Below are 16,195 nucleotides of genomic sequence, written 5' to 3' on the forward strand. Positions count from 1 at the left end.
CCGTGATCTTTGGCGCTTCGGAGCCGGTAACAGCAGGTTAAGTCATTTAAACCAGGTTCCTCGCCGGACGTGGCTAAACATGGCCGACAAGACATAAAAACCATAGTTTGAAAAGCGCTGGGCAGCTGACAAGTGTCTCACGAAGGAAAGTGAGTACCTGTGGGAGTGATCGGAGCATAAGAGCCAGTTGTGCCATGAGGGCATTTATTCATCTGAGAAAATTATTTCCTATTTTAATAGTTGCAAAGGACAAAGGGACAGCGATCACAGAGATGTGCACAAAGTGGGGAGTATAAAAGGGACCCTCCCCCAAGGCAAGCCGGGACTCCAGATTCACTGGTTTTGGCTCGCGAATGTGGCCCGACAGGATCGTAGGATGGTGACTCTGCAGACGTCCGGCAGAAGCAGCACCGACCCCGTTTGACGAAAAGCGACTTAACTCTGGGCCTTGGACGCTTTGTAAGGACATTGATTCCCACGCCTAAATGAGTCAGTCACAGAAGGAAACAAGGAACTGTGAGCAAGGGCCAGAATACACATCAGACGTACATTTGTGAAGACTCCTAGACTATAAAGCAGCCATCGTTTTACGAGTCCAGTAGGAATAAAAGGCAAAATTGAGCATACTAGTAAAGAATGGGAGATAAAGTGTCATAGCTGAATTGAAAAAGAACCACATGGAACTTAATAGAAAATATAATTGAAATTTAAGATCTGGAAATCTAAAATCTCTAGACCCAGCCGAAGAGAGTAATAATACACTGGGACAGAGATCAGCAAACTTTGTGCAAAGGGCTAGATAGTAAATATTTTAGACCTTGAGGGCCACATGTAGCTTCCATCACAGCTGCCTAATGCTACGCAAAAGCAGCCGTAGACCGTAAATAAATGAATGAGCATGATTATGTTTCCATTAAGTTTTATTTACAAAAACAGGCAGTGGTCTGGATTTAGCCCACGGAACTATATACTTTGGTGACCCTTGAACTATAAAAGGTAGGTCAGATGAAGTCATCTGGCATGCATCATGGAGAGCAAAACAGATGGAAAACGTAAAAGCAAAATCTTAGAAAATTTAACATTTAATCAGAGGAGAAGAGAGAGAACGAATGTATGACAGAATTCGAGAAAAAGACACATTTCCAAAACCAGTAGAAAACACTAACCCACAGATTCAAAAATCCAACAAATGCCAAACAATGCGTAAAAGGAAACTGATTCCAAGCCCCATCATACAGAACTATAAAGAAATAACATTAAAAGCGCTCAGGAGAAAAGACGGGTTACCTTCAAAGGGGAAGAGTTGGATTCACAGCTGACTTCTCAGTGGTGACAGTGAAAGCCAGAGATGGTCGGTCTACCTGGAATTTCTAGACCTCATGAAAAATACCTTTAAAGAGTGAAGGGAAATCAGGACGTTTTTCAGATAGATACCGAGAGAATTTATGCCTAGCAGACCTGAAGAAAATTCTAAAAGATACTCTGCAGGCAGAAGGAAAATCTGACTCCACTAAAATTACGGCTCTGCTAAGTTTGGGGTAAAGCAAGCCATGAAATGGGAAAATTACAGCCCATAAAACTGACGGAGTAATTGCATTCAGGATATATAAACAATACAAATCGAAAAGAAAAAAGACAACTACACCCCCACCGAAATGGCTAAAATTGAAAGGGCTGACAATACCCAATATTGGTGAGGGGGTAGAGCGACTAGAAACTCCCACGTGTTGGGGGGAGGGGGGGGCGCATACATCCGTGTAACCACTTTGGAAAAGCACCTGCTACTGTCAGAACTAGATACACAAAATTCCTGTTGACCCAGCGTATCTGCTTCTAGACATGTAACCAGCAGAAACGAGTGCCTTTGTTCACTGGAAGGTATGGATACGAGTGTCCCTAGGGGTATATTCATAGTAACTAAAAACAAGAAATGCATACCAGCTGAAGAACGGATAAATAAATTGTGCTATGTGTATTCAGCGGAATACTATCAAGCAGCGAAATCAAACGTGCCGCTTCTCTACGAGGCGAAAGGGGTAAATCCCACAGACGTAGTGTTGTGTGAAAGAAGCCGGACACGAGAGTACAGGTACCTAAAGAGGCAAATACAGGCGAAACTTTGCATGATAGAAATCAGAACAGTGATTGGTCTTAGGGCATTAAACATGGGATACAGAGGAGCCTTTTAGAGCACTAAAACGATGTTTGCTGTCTTGAACGGTTATAATCAGTTACGTGTCAAAACTCATTGAGCTCTCTACACAGAACATTGGTGAACTTAAACACAATAGAAAATAGGCAAAAGGTTTTCTAAAAAGAAGATACTGTTGGTTGCACGACATCGTGAGTATACGCAATGCCACCGAATCGTACGTTTAAAACCACTGGAGTCGGTAAGTTTTACGTATATTTTATTAGTTTGTGTAAAGAAGAAAAAAGAGACTATAAAAGCTAAAGGGTAGCCAAAGGACCAAGAAACATACTCAACTTAATTAGCAATACAAATCAAAACAACAAAGAGATCTACACCTATACAACAGCAAAAATTAAAAGCCCAACGATACCAAATGCCAGCGAATGAGCAGAGCGAAGGAAATTTGCTTCCACCCCTGGTCAGGTTGTGATTTGGTACAACCACCTTCCAAGGTGGCATGATTGGACAAAGACAGGCAGCTCCAACTCCCATGTGTGTGCTTTGAGAGAAACTCAAGAGCATGGGCACCAGGTCATGGGGAGTGTTTGTAGCAACTTTGTTATAATAACCAAAAACTAGAAGCATCCCAAATGTTTATCAGTATTCCAGTGGGTAGACGAATTTGTATTATCCTGGCATAGAATTTTATCCAGCTAGGGAAATGAATAAATTGGAGCCACACGGGGGACTCACAGGCATGATGTGGAGCCGAGAGATCTAAAACTTACTGTGATAAACTCCGTATTGGTCACTAGCCCCCCGCCGCCCTACCCATATTCTTCCTTCGCAGAAATTACGTTTGCAGTTGGAGGGGCCAGAAGTTCAAATCAGTTTTTTGTTGTTTTTTTTTTTTATTTTTATTTTTTGCTGATAACAAGGGGCTTTCTGTGTTGCATTTATTACTGTGTGCTCATTTTGTAGGACTGTGGCTAGCGCATGATGCACACTGTAAAAACATATGAACTTTCAGATGATAGGAGTGTCTTCAGAAAAATCTTAAGGGTACAAGGTAGATTGTGGCTAGGATACAGAAGACCTTAACTCCTGTTGTAACAGCAAGCAAAATCCATATAGTGGAGAAATCCCACTTACCCTGTGGTTATTAGAATTATCTTGTGCTGTGTAACAAATGACCCCAAAACCTAACAGCATTTATATATCTCCAGTGATTGATTTTGCTGTTGGCTCAGAACTTAACTAGAGCTCTTGACTAGAACGTCAGCATGTGGCTTCTCCTTGTGGCCTGGGCTTCCTCACAACGTGGTGACTGGATTCCTGGGAGAAATTTCAAGAAAGAAAGGGAGCAGGCAGAAGCTACGTAACCTTTTATGACCTCGTCACAAAGCATCACTTGTGTGGCATCCTGGTATTCAAAGCAGTCCTACAATCCCACCCAGCTGTAAAAGGAGGGGAATAGACTTCACCTCCTGCCCTAGAAGAGCTCATGGGTCTAGAAATACTGCTGTGACCATCTTGAGAAAACGGTCTGTCCCAGTGGGACTCAGAGTGGCAGGACGCCTTGTGGAGTTGACTTCCAGAGAGGGGAGCCCGACGTAGGTGAGCGTGATGGTGCAGCGGATTCTGGGGGCGTGTGTCAGGTCTGGGTTTGGGAAGGTGGAAGGGAGGCCATGCCGCAGATTGAGGAAATGTACTGGCAAGGGAAGAAGCCAGAAGAAATTACTGGCAACGGGGGGCGGGGGGGGGGGGGTGGCAAGCAAAACAAATGACCGATGAGAGCACTACTTCATAGTCCTCCAGTAGCTGTTATTGAACAAAACAAAAACCGAGAAAAACAGGTGTTGACCAGGATGTGGAGAAATCAGAATCCTCACACGAGGCTGGTTGGAATATAAAATAGTGTATCTGCTGTGGGAAACGATTTGGTGACTCCTCAAAAAGCTGAGCACAGAACTACCAGATGTCCCGGCAATTCTGCTACTGGGTAGATAGCCAAAGGAATTGAAAGCAGGAAGTCAAAGACACTTGTTCACCAATGTTCACAGCAGTGTTATTCACAATAGCTGAAAGGAAGAAAGCACCCAAGTGTCCATCAACAGATGACTGAATAAACAAAATATGGTTTGTACACACAGTAGAATATTCTTCAGTCCTCCGAAAGGAAGAAGTTCCAAGTCATACTACATGTGGATGGACCCCGAATGCATTATGTTAAATAAAGTAAGCCAGACATAAAAGAACCAATCGTGTATGATTCCACTTGCATGAAGTATTTACAATAGGTAAATTCATAGAGGAGGAAAGTAGACCAGAGACCCCCAGTGGCTGTTAGGGAGCAGGAATGGGAGTGATGCTTAATGGTTGAGAATTTGGGTTGAGGTGATGAAAAAGCCTTGGAAATGGACCGTGGTGATGGTTGCACAACATTGTGAATAGAATTAGTGCCCCCGAATGGTATACTTAAGTGGTTAAAATGACAAGATGATATTTTGCCACAATTTTAAAAACTTAATAATGTAATACACCAAAAACCATTGGATTTTATACTTTAAAATCAGCGAGTTGTATGGTATATGGATTATATCCCAATAAAGATGTTAAAAAAAAAAAAAAAAAGAACAACAATCAGGGCCTGAAAGACTTGCAAGTACAGTAACTTGTTCAATATAAAAAGCATCCCTATCCACTGACCCCCCACTTTTGTTAAGGGAAAGGAAGTAAAGGCAGGACCAAAAAGCAGAAAGCACTTGCACAGCTGTGTAATCTCTTGTTGCCCAGAACTGCGAAGCAGCAAAAACAAAGGGTGCCCACAATTATATTTTAGAGAACAACCAGAAAAAACTTGTAGATGGTCTAGATACTAGAATTAGCAGGCAGAGACTTTAAAGTAACTGTTGTGCTCAAGGATTTACAGGAAGGGAAAAGAACGGTTGAATGAGGAATCTCAGCAGAGCATTGGCAATTACGAAAATAAATAGAAAGTTCTGAACGATATCTGAAGTTTAAATCTAGCATCTGAAATAAAATAGGATTAGACAGGCATAGCAGCAGAGGGAATACTACAGAAGAACAGGGAACTTGAACAGACATCGGTAGAAACTAGCTAAAATGAAGCTCAGAGTGGGGGCGCCTGGCTGGCTCAGTTAGCAGAGCATGCAACACTTGATCTCAGGGTGGTAAGGTCAAGCCCCATAGTGGGCATGGAGCCTGCTTAAAATAATAAATAAATATATACGTATATATATATATATATATATATGTGTGTGTGTGTGTGTATTGTGTGTGTGTGTATATATATATATATGTGTATATATATATATATATGTATATATATATATATATATATAAACAAATTATTTTTTTAAGTGCAGCTCAGAGAGACTGGAAAAAAAACAAAAACCTGACAGAACATTAATGACCTGTGCAACAGTATCAGGCAGTCCATTGTATGTGTGATCAGAGTCCTTGAAAGAGAGGAGACCGAATGGAATAGGAAAAAAAAAAAATGAAGAAAAATGGCCAAGCTTTTCCAAATGCATTGAAAAACAGGGATCCAGAAATCAAAGAAACTGTGAACCCTGCACGGAATAAATGCGAGAAAGCCATACCAACACACATCATAGATCAGCTCCTGAGAACCAAATACAAAACGAAAAATTCAAAAGCAGCTAAAAAGACTCAGGACCTAGAGGGAAATAATGTGTGGTTATGAGGAGATGTTAAACATGACAACCAGAGTAAAAAGGCAAAAAGATCTTCGCTACCTTGGAATAGATCAGTGGTTCTTAAATGGGATCACTTCTGCCCCTCACCCCTTTGGAGGAATATCACAGTTACAGTATCTGGAGACCTGTTTGGTCCTCACGAGTCGGGGATGCTATCAGCATCTAGGGGTTAGAATCCAGGGATGCTGCTGAACATTCTGTAACCCTCTAAAACAAAGAATTATCCAGCCCGAAATGTCAATAATGCCACTGCTAAGAAACCATTATTAGAGAAACAAAGATTTCATAGAACACAAAAAAGCACTAGCCGTAAAGGAAGGAAATGTAAAAACTAGACTGCCATCAGAATTACAAAGTGATGCTCATCAAAAGAGTTTGTGATAAAATTAAAGGACAGGGCATACACTGGGGGAAAATATTTACAATACATATAACAAGCAAAGGGCTTCTGTCCAGAATATGTAAAGAAAGCAAAACACGTGGACGGATACTTTACAAAAGAGGGTACACGGATGGCCAATAAGCATGTGAAAACTTGACCACCATTGTTAGTCATCAGAGAAATGCGAATTGGAATCACAATATGATGCTGCTCCGTAGCTGCTAGAATTACTAAAATTTAAGGGCTAACAAAAAGAACGTGGAAAAGATCTAGAGCAAATAGATCTCTTTATCGCTGGTGGGCGTATAAAATGGTAATTTGGAAAACCGTTCGGCGATTTGTCAGTAAGTTAAATATACACTAATGTTAATGGTTTAGCAATTCCGGTCCTAGGTATTTACCCAAAAGAGCTGAAAATATCAGTCCATAAAAAAGACTTAAGAATGCTTATACCAACGCATACAGCAATGTGGATGAATCTCAAAAGGCATGTGTGGATTCTAGCCAGGTCAGTCAGGCAAGACAATGAAATCAAAGGTATCTAGACTGGAAAGGGAGAAGTAAAACTGTATCTGCAGATAACATGGTCAGGTATATATAGAAAATCCTAAGGAATCCACTAGAACACTATTAGAACTAACGAATGGGTGCACAGTTGGAGGATACAAGATCAATACAAAAACAAAAACCTATTTCTACACCTTTGCGATGAACCATCGGAAAATGGATACAAGAAAGTTCCATTTTCTGTAACATCAAAAAGAGTATATAATACTCAGGAATAAATTTAGCAAGTGCAAAACATTCTGAACACTGTAAAACACTGTTTAAGGAAATGCACAATCTAAATAAATGGACATCCAATGTTCATGGATTGGAAGATCACATTTGATGTGTGTTGATTAAAATAGTTTAATTTCAGATAGTTTTAGTACTACAAAGAGAATAAAGCAGGATGACGTGATAGTAATCAGGGAAAAGGATTTAGGTTACATAGTCGGGAGATGCCTTTCTGAAGGAGTCTCATCAGTGTCTCTTGTTCCTTTTTACATTTGTTTCTTCGAATTAGGATCGGATCCAGTCCACACATTGGGACTGCACGATAGGTCCCCCGAGTGTCTCGATCTATAGGTGGTGACCCCTCCATGTCCTGCCTCCTTTCGTTGTTTCTCATCATTCGGTTGTTGAATGAAGCAGGTCAATTGTTCTGTAGAATTTCCTGTGGTCTGGTTGCTGACTGCATTCCCATGTTATAGCTCCCAAGTGAACTTGGTCCCCTGTCCTCTGTTACTTCCTGTGAAGTGGGGGTTGGGTCTGGAGGCTTCGGGAGATTCAGGTTTGATTTTTTTTCTTTTTGGTAACATTGCAAGGTTGGATCTGGTAACTCCCTATTTAATGCTACTAAGGAACTATTGCTAATATTTTAGACATGATAGTCGTAATAGTTATAGTTTATGTTTTTAGAGATTTATACTAGAAGAATCAATGGTTGAAACGATGTCTAGGATTTGCTTCATACTAATAAAAGGTGAGGGGAGTAAATGAGGTATAGATGAAACCCAGATGGAGCACCTGGGTGGTTCAGTTGGTTAAGCATCTGACTTTGGCTCAGGTCATGGTCTCGTGGTTCATGAGTTCAAGCCCCAAATGGGGCTTTGCAGTGTGGAGCCTGCTAGGGATTCTCTCTCTGTCCTTCCCTCATTGTGCGTGCTCGCGCTCTCTCTCTCTCTCTCTCTCTCTCTCTCTCTCTCTCTCTCTCTCTCAAAATAAATAAGCTTAAGAAAAAAGACTCAGCTGGCTGTGAGTTCATTGAAACTGGATAAGTATAGGGTAGGAGCATTGTACTCTTCTGTCTACTTTTTTTTTTTTTAAGTTATTTTGAGAGAGAGAGAGAGAGAGAATATCCTAAGCAGGCTCTGCACTGTCAGTGCAGAGTCCAATGCAGGGCTCGAACTCATGAATCATGAGATCATGACCTGAGCCAAAGTCAGACGCTTAACTGACTGAGCCACCCAGGCGGCCCCTTCTACTTCCTGTACACTTTTGAGATTTTCCATAATTTAGTTTTAAAAACTATTGTAACTTACTGCAATTAAAATGAATGGAACTCTCTCTAATAACCCATTTATAAGGATGCAGTAACTATCAATTCACAGCTACTTCTGCGATCCCCTTCTATTCATTTCTACAGATAGTCATTATTTCTCAAGTCATAGTTTTACAATGTAGGTTGAAGCATCCAAAATTGCCATTTTTGGGTACAGCAAAAATATCCATAGATTGGCAGTTCATTCAGCCTGATGCATGGAAGCCAGCTAAAAAGTCTGGTGTTTTCTACACGCTGCCTGCATTCACTGCCATGTTCTTCCTTCCTCGCAAAGCCTGGCTACTAGGTATCAGAGCCTATGCTTTTGTGATTGGATTGGATTCCAGGTTTTCAAAAGCTATTACTCATCATTAAATGGTCGTTGTAAAACTCTTACTGTTGTTTCAAAGAGGTTTGGGGAGGGGGGAGAGAAGGAGAGACAAGCAGGTACAATGAGTACATCACCCTCCAGTAAAAATTAGCCTCTCACGTTCAAATACAAGAGACCACTGTAACTAGACCATGGAGGCGGGGGGGATATGATACAAGATGATGTCAGAGGCAGACAGGGGCCGGATCATGTAGGGTCTTGTGGAATTTTTAAATAGGAGTTTAATGATCTGCCTGCCGCCGGAAAGTGTTACTCTAGATGCTGCGCGAACATGGGTTGTAGCGGAAACAGGACCCCGGCTAAATTGTGTAGTCCAGGAACGAGTCAGGGTGAGGTGGTTCAGACCAGGGTGGTGGCTGTGCACCTGGGGGGGTGCCCTGGAGGTGTGACTTTTGTAGGGATTACGTAAGTACATGTGAGGTATTTGGAAAAGTACCTGGTATATAGAACGTCCTCAGTCATTGGTCTGTTGTCATCATTGTGAAAATATTGAAAAGCAGCCGTTTTCTGAACACACAGTGATATTCCAGGCACGATTCTAAAGTGCATCACGTTTCTTAGCACACTTAATTCACTCGCCATTTTGTGGGTTGTTTTTTGTTGTTTTTTTTTTTTTTAATGTTTATTTATTTTGAGGTGTGCAAGAGTAGAGGACGTCGGGCGTGGGGAGGCGGGAGTGGAGAGAATCCCAAGCAGGCCCCGTGCTGTCAGCACAGAGCCCGACGCGGGGCTCAAACTCACGAATCATGAGGTCATGACCCGAGCTGAAATGAAGAGTGGGTCGCCCAACCGACCGAGCCACCCAGGCGCCCCAACTCACTCTTTTGAGTTGGGTAGTTCATTATTCCCATTTCACAGAAGATGGACTTCAGCACCGCTCTGTCTGCCTTTGAAGGACACCCCTCTAAGGCTCCTGTGCAGTGACCCATTTCTAAAAGCCTCTGTCACAGCCAAGAAGACTTCACACTTAACTAATATTAATGGTCCTTCAAATCTAGCACTGGTCTTCCCTAAAGCACCAATTTCCAGACAGAAATAAAGCGTGTGGTTCCTGAGACAGCTTTGAGTCAGCACGCGCCCTAAGTTAGCAGCATCCTCTGAGCATAAGATTTGCAGACTTGGACAAAATTCAGCTATGGTCATCATTTCAACAATGGAGCTAATTTAAGCTTATTTCTGCAGGATGGGAAAGTCATTATGAAATAAAAGTGCCCAAATGGGGAGAAAAGACACTGTAAATCACTTCTCATCAGCTGCTGATGAGTTCAGCCAAATACTAGAGGAGTCAAAATGAGTGGTGTTCATAATCGCCTAGAAATGTTTTTAAACTTTCTCATTTAGGGGAACTCTTGAGGGGCTGGTTTTCCTGCCCCTGGCATCGTGTCAGGCAGAGATGCAGGCGGCAAGGCAGATAAACATTCGAAGTTCCCTCCTGCCATAAATCACGTTTTCAGAGAACTGTGGACACAGAATAGCTTGAGAACTTCTGACTCGTAGGAAGTCCCTGTCCAGGGTCCAGCTTCTTTTGTGGTTGTTAGAGCATCCGTCCCAGAACTAATCAGACTGCTCTTGATTTTTCCATTTGTCCCAGCTGTGAGCGCCTTCTTTCCGCGGATGTGGCCTGCCGTTTGATGATGACCTCTCATCCTATCTCGCTTCCTGCCCCTTTTGTTTTTCAGCAGCCCTCTTCCAGCGGGAGCGTGTTTGGGTCTGGAAACACTGGAAGAGGGGGAGGTTTCTTCAGTGGCCTTGGAGGGAAACCCAGCCTGGATGCGGCCAACAAAAACCCATTCAGCTCGGCCAGCGGGGGCTTTGGGTCTGCAGCCACTCCAAGTAAGTTGAGACCGCTTTCCCGGTCCCTTGGCCCCATAATGCCATTGTCGCCCCCGTGGTGGTATCAGAGCTTCGGTGCCAAGCGTAGAAAGGAAAGAGGGGGTCTGGAAGGCCTCTAGACGGACCAAAGCAGTGTGATCTGTTTTTATTTTGTTTTTTTATTTTTGGTCTTTTAATGAGATGTCCTACATAACCGTGAAAAGACATCAGAGCTGCAGGGTGAGGATCTGGGCCCTGAGCTCCTCCCGCCTTCTCTCCCAAGGCCCAAATCGCTGTTTCTTAGGGTTGAAATGACTTGAAGTGAATGCAGCCGGACAGGCATAAATGCAGCCGAGCAAGCTGGGTGTGCTCAGAGAAGGAGCATCTGGAGTTCCGTTGTGTAGTACTCTTCTTTGAGTTTGCTTTAAAATTCAGCTGCCATAGAGAAATGTTAGCCAAAACTTGGAGCTTTCGTTATTTCCCATCTCTTACATTTTCGTCTTATTTTCCACTGAAGCTGTATCTTTCTGCTGGCACTTTTTTCTCCAGCTAATTTTTCAAATTCTTTGTTGATCCGTCTATTCCTGGGTGGAAATGAAAGAAATTTGGGTTTTTTTCATCTTCAAAAAAAAAAAATCCCACCGCCAGCGGAGGCTAAGAAGGGAACTCAGGACCTGTCGTCTTCACCCCTGCGTCCCTCATTTAGCACGCTACACACGAAGCATCTCTCGACCGCTGTGCTGTCCAAGATCTTCATGAATCGGAAGCTGATGTTCCACACACAGGACAGATATTTCCTTCGCGTTAAGGCTCATGCAGTTAAAAGTAAAATTCTCGATTCTGAGTCTCCAGATTCGCTGATGAGCTGTTTTGATGTCACTGTCCATCTGGTAATATATAAGGAAAGATTACAGTCAAGAGACACAGACCTCTTAACTTGTGAAATTATATAATCAGAAATCTTTGTTCTGTAGCTTTCAGTCTGCCAGGACGAATTTCAAATCCTAGAATGAAGCATTTTTAAAAATCGAGTCTAGCAGTTTTCAAAAACCGTTTGTGTCTGCGGGTGAACTTCTAAGCAGAATCCCGATGCGTGAAACAGATGGAAACAGGTCTGCTTGGAAGCAGGGGTCAAGAACCAGAGACACGCCTGGGTGGTTTCCCCGTCTTCTCCCCAGCCCTCAACTGCAGGGCTCCATAGCAGGTACTTTGAAAACAGGATCCTTGTACAGCACTGTCTCCATTTTCCAATGAGGAAACAAGCCCCAGATGGTTAGGTGATTTTTTTTTTTAATTTATTTTTTTTAAGTCACAAAGCCAGAAAGCGGCAGATCTAGAACTCTGCCAGACCACACCGAGCATACAAAACAGCATCTGGCACAGAAGAGGCACTTGATTAACGTGCTACTTACAAATGTGGGTTTCGCCCACAGGTAGGTTACCGTCTGCGATGCTGTGCTACTAACCCGTTCTGTTGAGACTTAGGTTGCCGTATCCTTGTAAAAACCCCTTTCCTCCTGGCTGATGCATTTCTTATGCCGTGGCTCTTACCTGTCCTGCAGTCGGCTCGGGAGAGCCAGCTCCTCGCCTACTCCCCAGTTCTGCACGCAGTGACCTCGTGCTGGGTAGCCCAGACAGCCTTCGTGCGAGTTTTTCACATCATGGAAACTGGACCACACCGCAAGTCAGTGCTGCCTCCTCTACCCCAGTCTGTCGTTCGCTGGCACACCGTCGTTCCCGATTCTCTGATTCGGGTTTAAAATGAAACCAGAAACTTCAGAAGATGGTACCAGATCCTTGATCTCAGACACACCTGCTCGTCTTCCTGTTCCTAAGCATTGGCTTTTGTAAACCGGCAGTTTACTTTCATGTGGCGGAGCGGTTTCAGTGAATTTGAAAGGGGACGGGAAAGGCTTAACGTGATTCTGTTTTTAAGACTGCATGTATGATTCGATAGCGAAAGGGACCGCAGCCTCTACAGCCCAGAAGGAGAAGGAGAACAGTGGAGAAGGAGGAGCTAAAAGTCATCTGGGGACGGGCATTGCCCTCACCACAGAACTAAGGATGCTTTCTGCAAACCACTGGGGACAGCGTCTTTCTCTTGGGTGACTGTGCACCATTTGGCGCTTCTGAGTGCAACGCCTTTCCCGGGCTGTATAGACGGACTCTCCGGGTTCCCTTCCTGCCTCTCATACAGTCCCTCTTCTGCTGCTTCTCTCGGTCCTTGCAGCCGGGTCCCTGTTGTCATCTGGGTTATCACACTAGTGTCCAGATTCCCCTCCCTGCTTCCAGCCTCCTCCCCTGGCATCTGGACATCCACACCAAGCTGAGTGTTTTAAATTCCGCTTTTCTTTTGCCACTGACCCTACACAGAACCCCTGGCAGCTTCCCACTGACTTGCCAGCTCCTCGACTTGAAAGTCCGGGCCCTCAGCGAGCTGCCCCATACACTCTTCTGTCCCCCCAACGTGTTCCCTCTGCCTCGGCCAGTTGCCCTGCTGACTGTCATTCATACACACACACACACACACACCCCAACTCTCCCTGCGTCAACACCGGGGCTCACCTCCCTCCTCTCCACCCGCCGAGCCCGCCCTTCCTTTTGGGGTGACTGTAAGCCTGTGCCTCTGTGCGGCTTGGCCTGGAGGCCACAGGGGTCCACCGTGATCTCTCTCTCGAATCCCACCGTCCCTGCGTTCCTTTCCTTCGTGTGACACATCGAGCAGAAGGAAACGGACTTTTAGGAACCGCGTTCCGTGTGCCAGCTGCTCAGAGTGGTTGGACCAGCCACTTCTCACAACAGTACTTTCAGATGTGCCTGCCCCCGTTTCGCCAGTCAAGAAATAGGTTCCCAGAAGGGGTGTGGACTTGACAGAGGTGGCAGCCGTTAAGTGGAGCGGCCGGGCTTTCGTCCGACTATGTTTCCAGAGCCCTGATCCGCCATGTTGCCTCCTGGATCTCCCTGGCCTTGCAGCCGGACACGGTTCCTCCTGGGTGCCTCCTGTCTCACAGCCCTCGGGCTCGTTCCCTGTAGCATCGAACTTGCTCCCCTGCAGACAGATATCTGAACACAGATCGAGCGACCAGCAGTTTCTCTCGTGACATTTAGGCCCCAGGCCGCCTGCTCCCGAAGCTGCCCTCTTTACTTCCGAGAAGTAATCAGACGTCTGCCATGACTGGGAAAGACAAGCCGGGAACACTGTTGCTTGGAGTTGGCCTGCTCTTTATCCAGAAGCTCCCACCTGGCAAGGGTTTCTGCTCTCTGTCTTCCCCCGAGACTCTACCAGAGATACACTGTTTACTCCCGGGGTCGCTAAAAATTCACCACTGTGAATTGTTACCTATAAGGACCTACCGCCTCCTCGAGTCTTGTCCGAAGGACACTGGTTAGAACCTTTCTCAGCACATTCTTTCTATTCGGAGGCCTGAAAGACATATTTGTGTGAGGATAAAGAAGCCATTTGATGAGAATCTTTTGGGCCCACAAGCCTCCCTTTACAAATGTTCTTTAAGAAAATGTCTTGGGGGGCGCCTGGGTGGCGCAGTCGGTTAAGCGTCCGACTTCAGCCAGGTCACGATCTCACGGTCCCTGAGTTCGAGCCCCGCGTCGGGCTCTGGGCTGATGGCTCGGAGCCTGGAGCCTGTTTCCGATTCTGTGTCTCCCTCTCTCTCTGCCCCTCCCCCATTCATGCTCTGTCTCTCTCTGTCCCAAAAATAAATAAATGTTGAAAAAAAAAATTAAAAAAAAAAAAAAAGAAAGAAAATGTCTTGGAAAGTGGGGCGCCTGCGTGGCTTAGTCAGCTAAGCATCCAGCTTCGGCTCAGGTCGTGATCTCGTGGTTCATGGGTTCAAGCCCCACACCGGGCTTTGCACTGACAGTCCAGAGTGTGGAGCCTGCTTCAGATTCTGTGTCTCCCTCTCTCTGCCTCTCCCCTGCTTGTACTCTATCTCTCTCTCTAAAAATGAACATTAAGGAAGGAAGGAGAGGGGAGGGGAGGGGAGGAGGAGAGGAAAGGAAAGAGGGAGGAAGGAAGGGAGGAAGGAAGAAAAGAAGGAAGAAAATGTCTTGGAAAAGTATCCTGGACAAGAGCTACTTGAGAACCTCCTTCTCTGATAAATTATGTCAGGCATAACTTCGGTTGGACCCTGACGTTGGATTATGCAAGTGTTTTCACTAAATGAAAGACCCAAGAGGATCCGTGTCATGCCAGCAGGAGGAAGCCCAGAGCACATGCCAGTTGTCCCTGTACTTGCCACCTCCCAAGAGTCCCCAGACAGCTCTGCGAAGACCGGCTTCCCCACGGGCTGCTGTTTCCACAAGTGAAGAGGCGTCTCTTTATTTTATTTTATTTTTTTTTAATTTTTTTTTTTTCAACGTTTATTTATTTTTGGGACAGAGAGAGACAGAGCATGAACGGGGGAGGGGCAGAGAGAGAGGGAGATACAGAATCGGAAACAGGCTCCAGGCTCTGAGCCATCAGCCCAGAGCCTGACGCGGGGCTCGAACTCACGGACCGCAAGATCGTGACCTGGCTGAAGTCGGACGCTTAACCGACTGCGCCACCCAGGCGCCCCAAGAGGCGTCTCTTTAAACGACAACATACTGTCCCAACAACCAAGCTCCCCTCTCACTCACCACATGTCAAGAGCCGGAGGCTGCGTTATTTCGGAGGCACTAGGAGAGGACAGAGAGAAGCTGTCGAGCACAGATAGCAGAGAAGCAGACCTCACTGGACGCCACCTGGCTTCAAGCAGCCTAGATCCTGGAATGTTTCACCGGGCGGAGCTCCCTTAGAGACCGCAGAGGGAAACTGTTACAACTTGAGTGTTTTAACTCTCGCGACCTTGACAAAATGAAAAGGATTCCATTTTCTGCCACTGATCTGCTCCGCGTCTTAGTATATTGGACATGTTATTATATTGAACATGAGCGGGCTGTAGCAGGAGGAAGAATTAAATGGAGGGGAAGTTCTATTTTCTGAGGACCCACCATCAGCCCGACTAGGCGCTCTGCGCCCATCAGCTCTTCCAGTCTTCACAGCAGCCGTGTGGCCCCCCTCACTGTCCCCACTGTATCTCCAAGGAAATGGGGACCCGGGAAGCTGAAGTCCTTGCCCACAGCTACTAGGCATTCTGAGCCAGGGCTGGCTGCAGAACTCCTGTGTATTCCGCCGTGACGCCCGAGAGCGTCTTGCAGGCAGAGGAATCTCCGGGAGGTGACGGGATGCAGACACCCGGAAACTTCTCGGTGTGCTCGGGCTTCAGGAATTTAAGTCTCCCAGCACCATCCCGGGAAAATCATTTCAGCTCCGTAGTGCCGATTTCTCCAAGAGGAGAGCCAGCGCCGGATCTTGCACTTGAATTGATTTGCTGTTTGGAATTTTTGCCTCGTCAGTACTACCAAAGTCGGAAGGTTGCAGTCCTCTCTGTTCGTGAGATGCCAAGTAAAAGGAGTGGCCGAGAAGCCCGTCGTTCGTCTCCAGTGTCGAGTGTACTGCCACTGAAAATAAAACGTGGCCTCTAAGCTAACTCGGAGCATTGAAGAGGGCATTTTGTAGCCTCCCCCTGTGAATCCCTCTAGAAAAGGGGGACAGATAGTCTTGTGGCACCGCGTACAAGGGCGATGAGAAAGAGCTTGTTAACCACTC

General features: G+C 45.3%; 1 protein-coding gene across 6 annotated transcripts in view; it reads left to right on the plus strand.

The window, feature by feature from the left end:
* NUP214 (nucleoporin 214) overlaps positions 1 to 16,195 on the plus strand; it is a 95,706-nt gene that overhangs the window by 68,374 nt on the left and 11,137 nt on the right. For 5 of the 6 annotated variants that reach the window (XM_045043361.1, XM_045043359.1, XM_023242861.2 and 2 more), the window contains one exon: positions 10,416 to 10,569. In XM_045043361.1, coding sequence (XP_044899296.1) covers positions 10,416 to 10,569 — 154 coding nt within the window. The remainder of the gene's footprint in view (positions 1 to 10,415; positions 10,570 to 16,195) is intronic. The other variant, XM_045043360.1, reaches the window with a different exon arrangement.

This window comes from Felis catus, chromosome D4 (assembly GCF_018350175.1).
Source record: "Felis catus isolate Fca126 chromosome D4, F.catus_Fca126_mat1.0, whole genome shotgun sequence".
In the NCBI taxonomy this organism is placed as follows: domain Eukaryota; kingdom Metazoa; phylum Chordata; class Mammalia; order Carnivora; family Felidae; genus Felis; species Felis catus.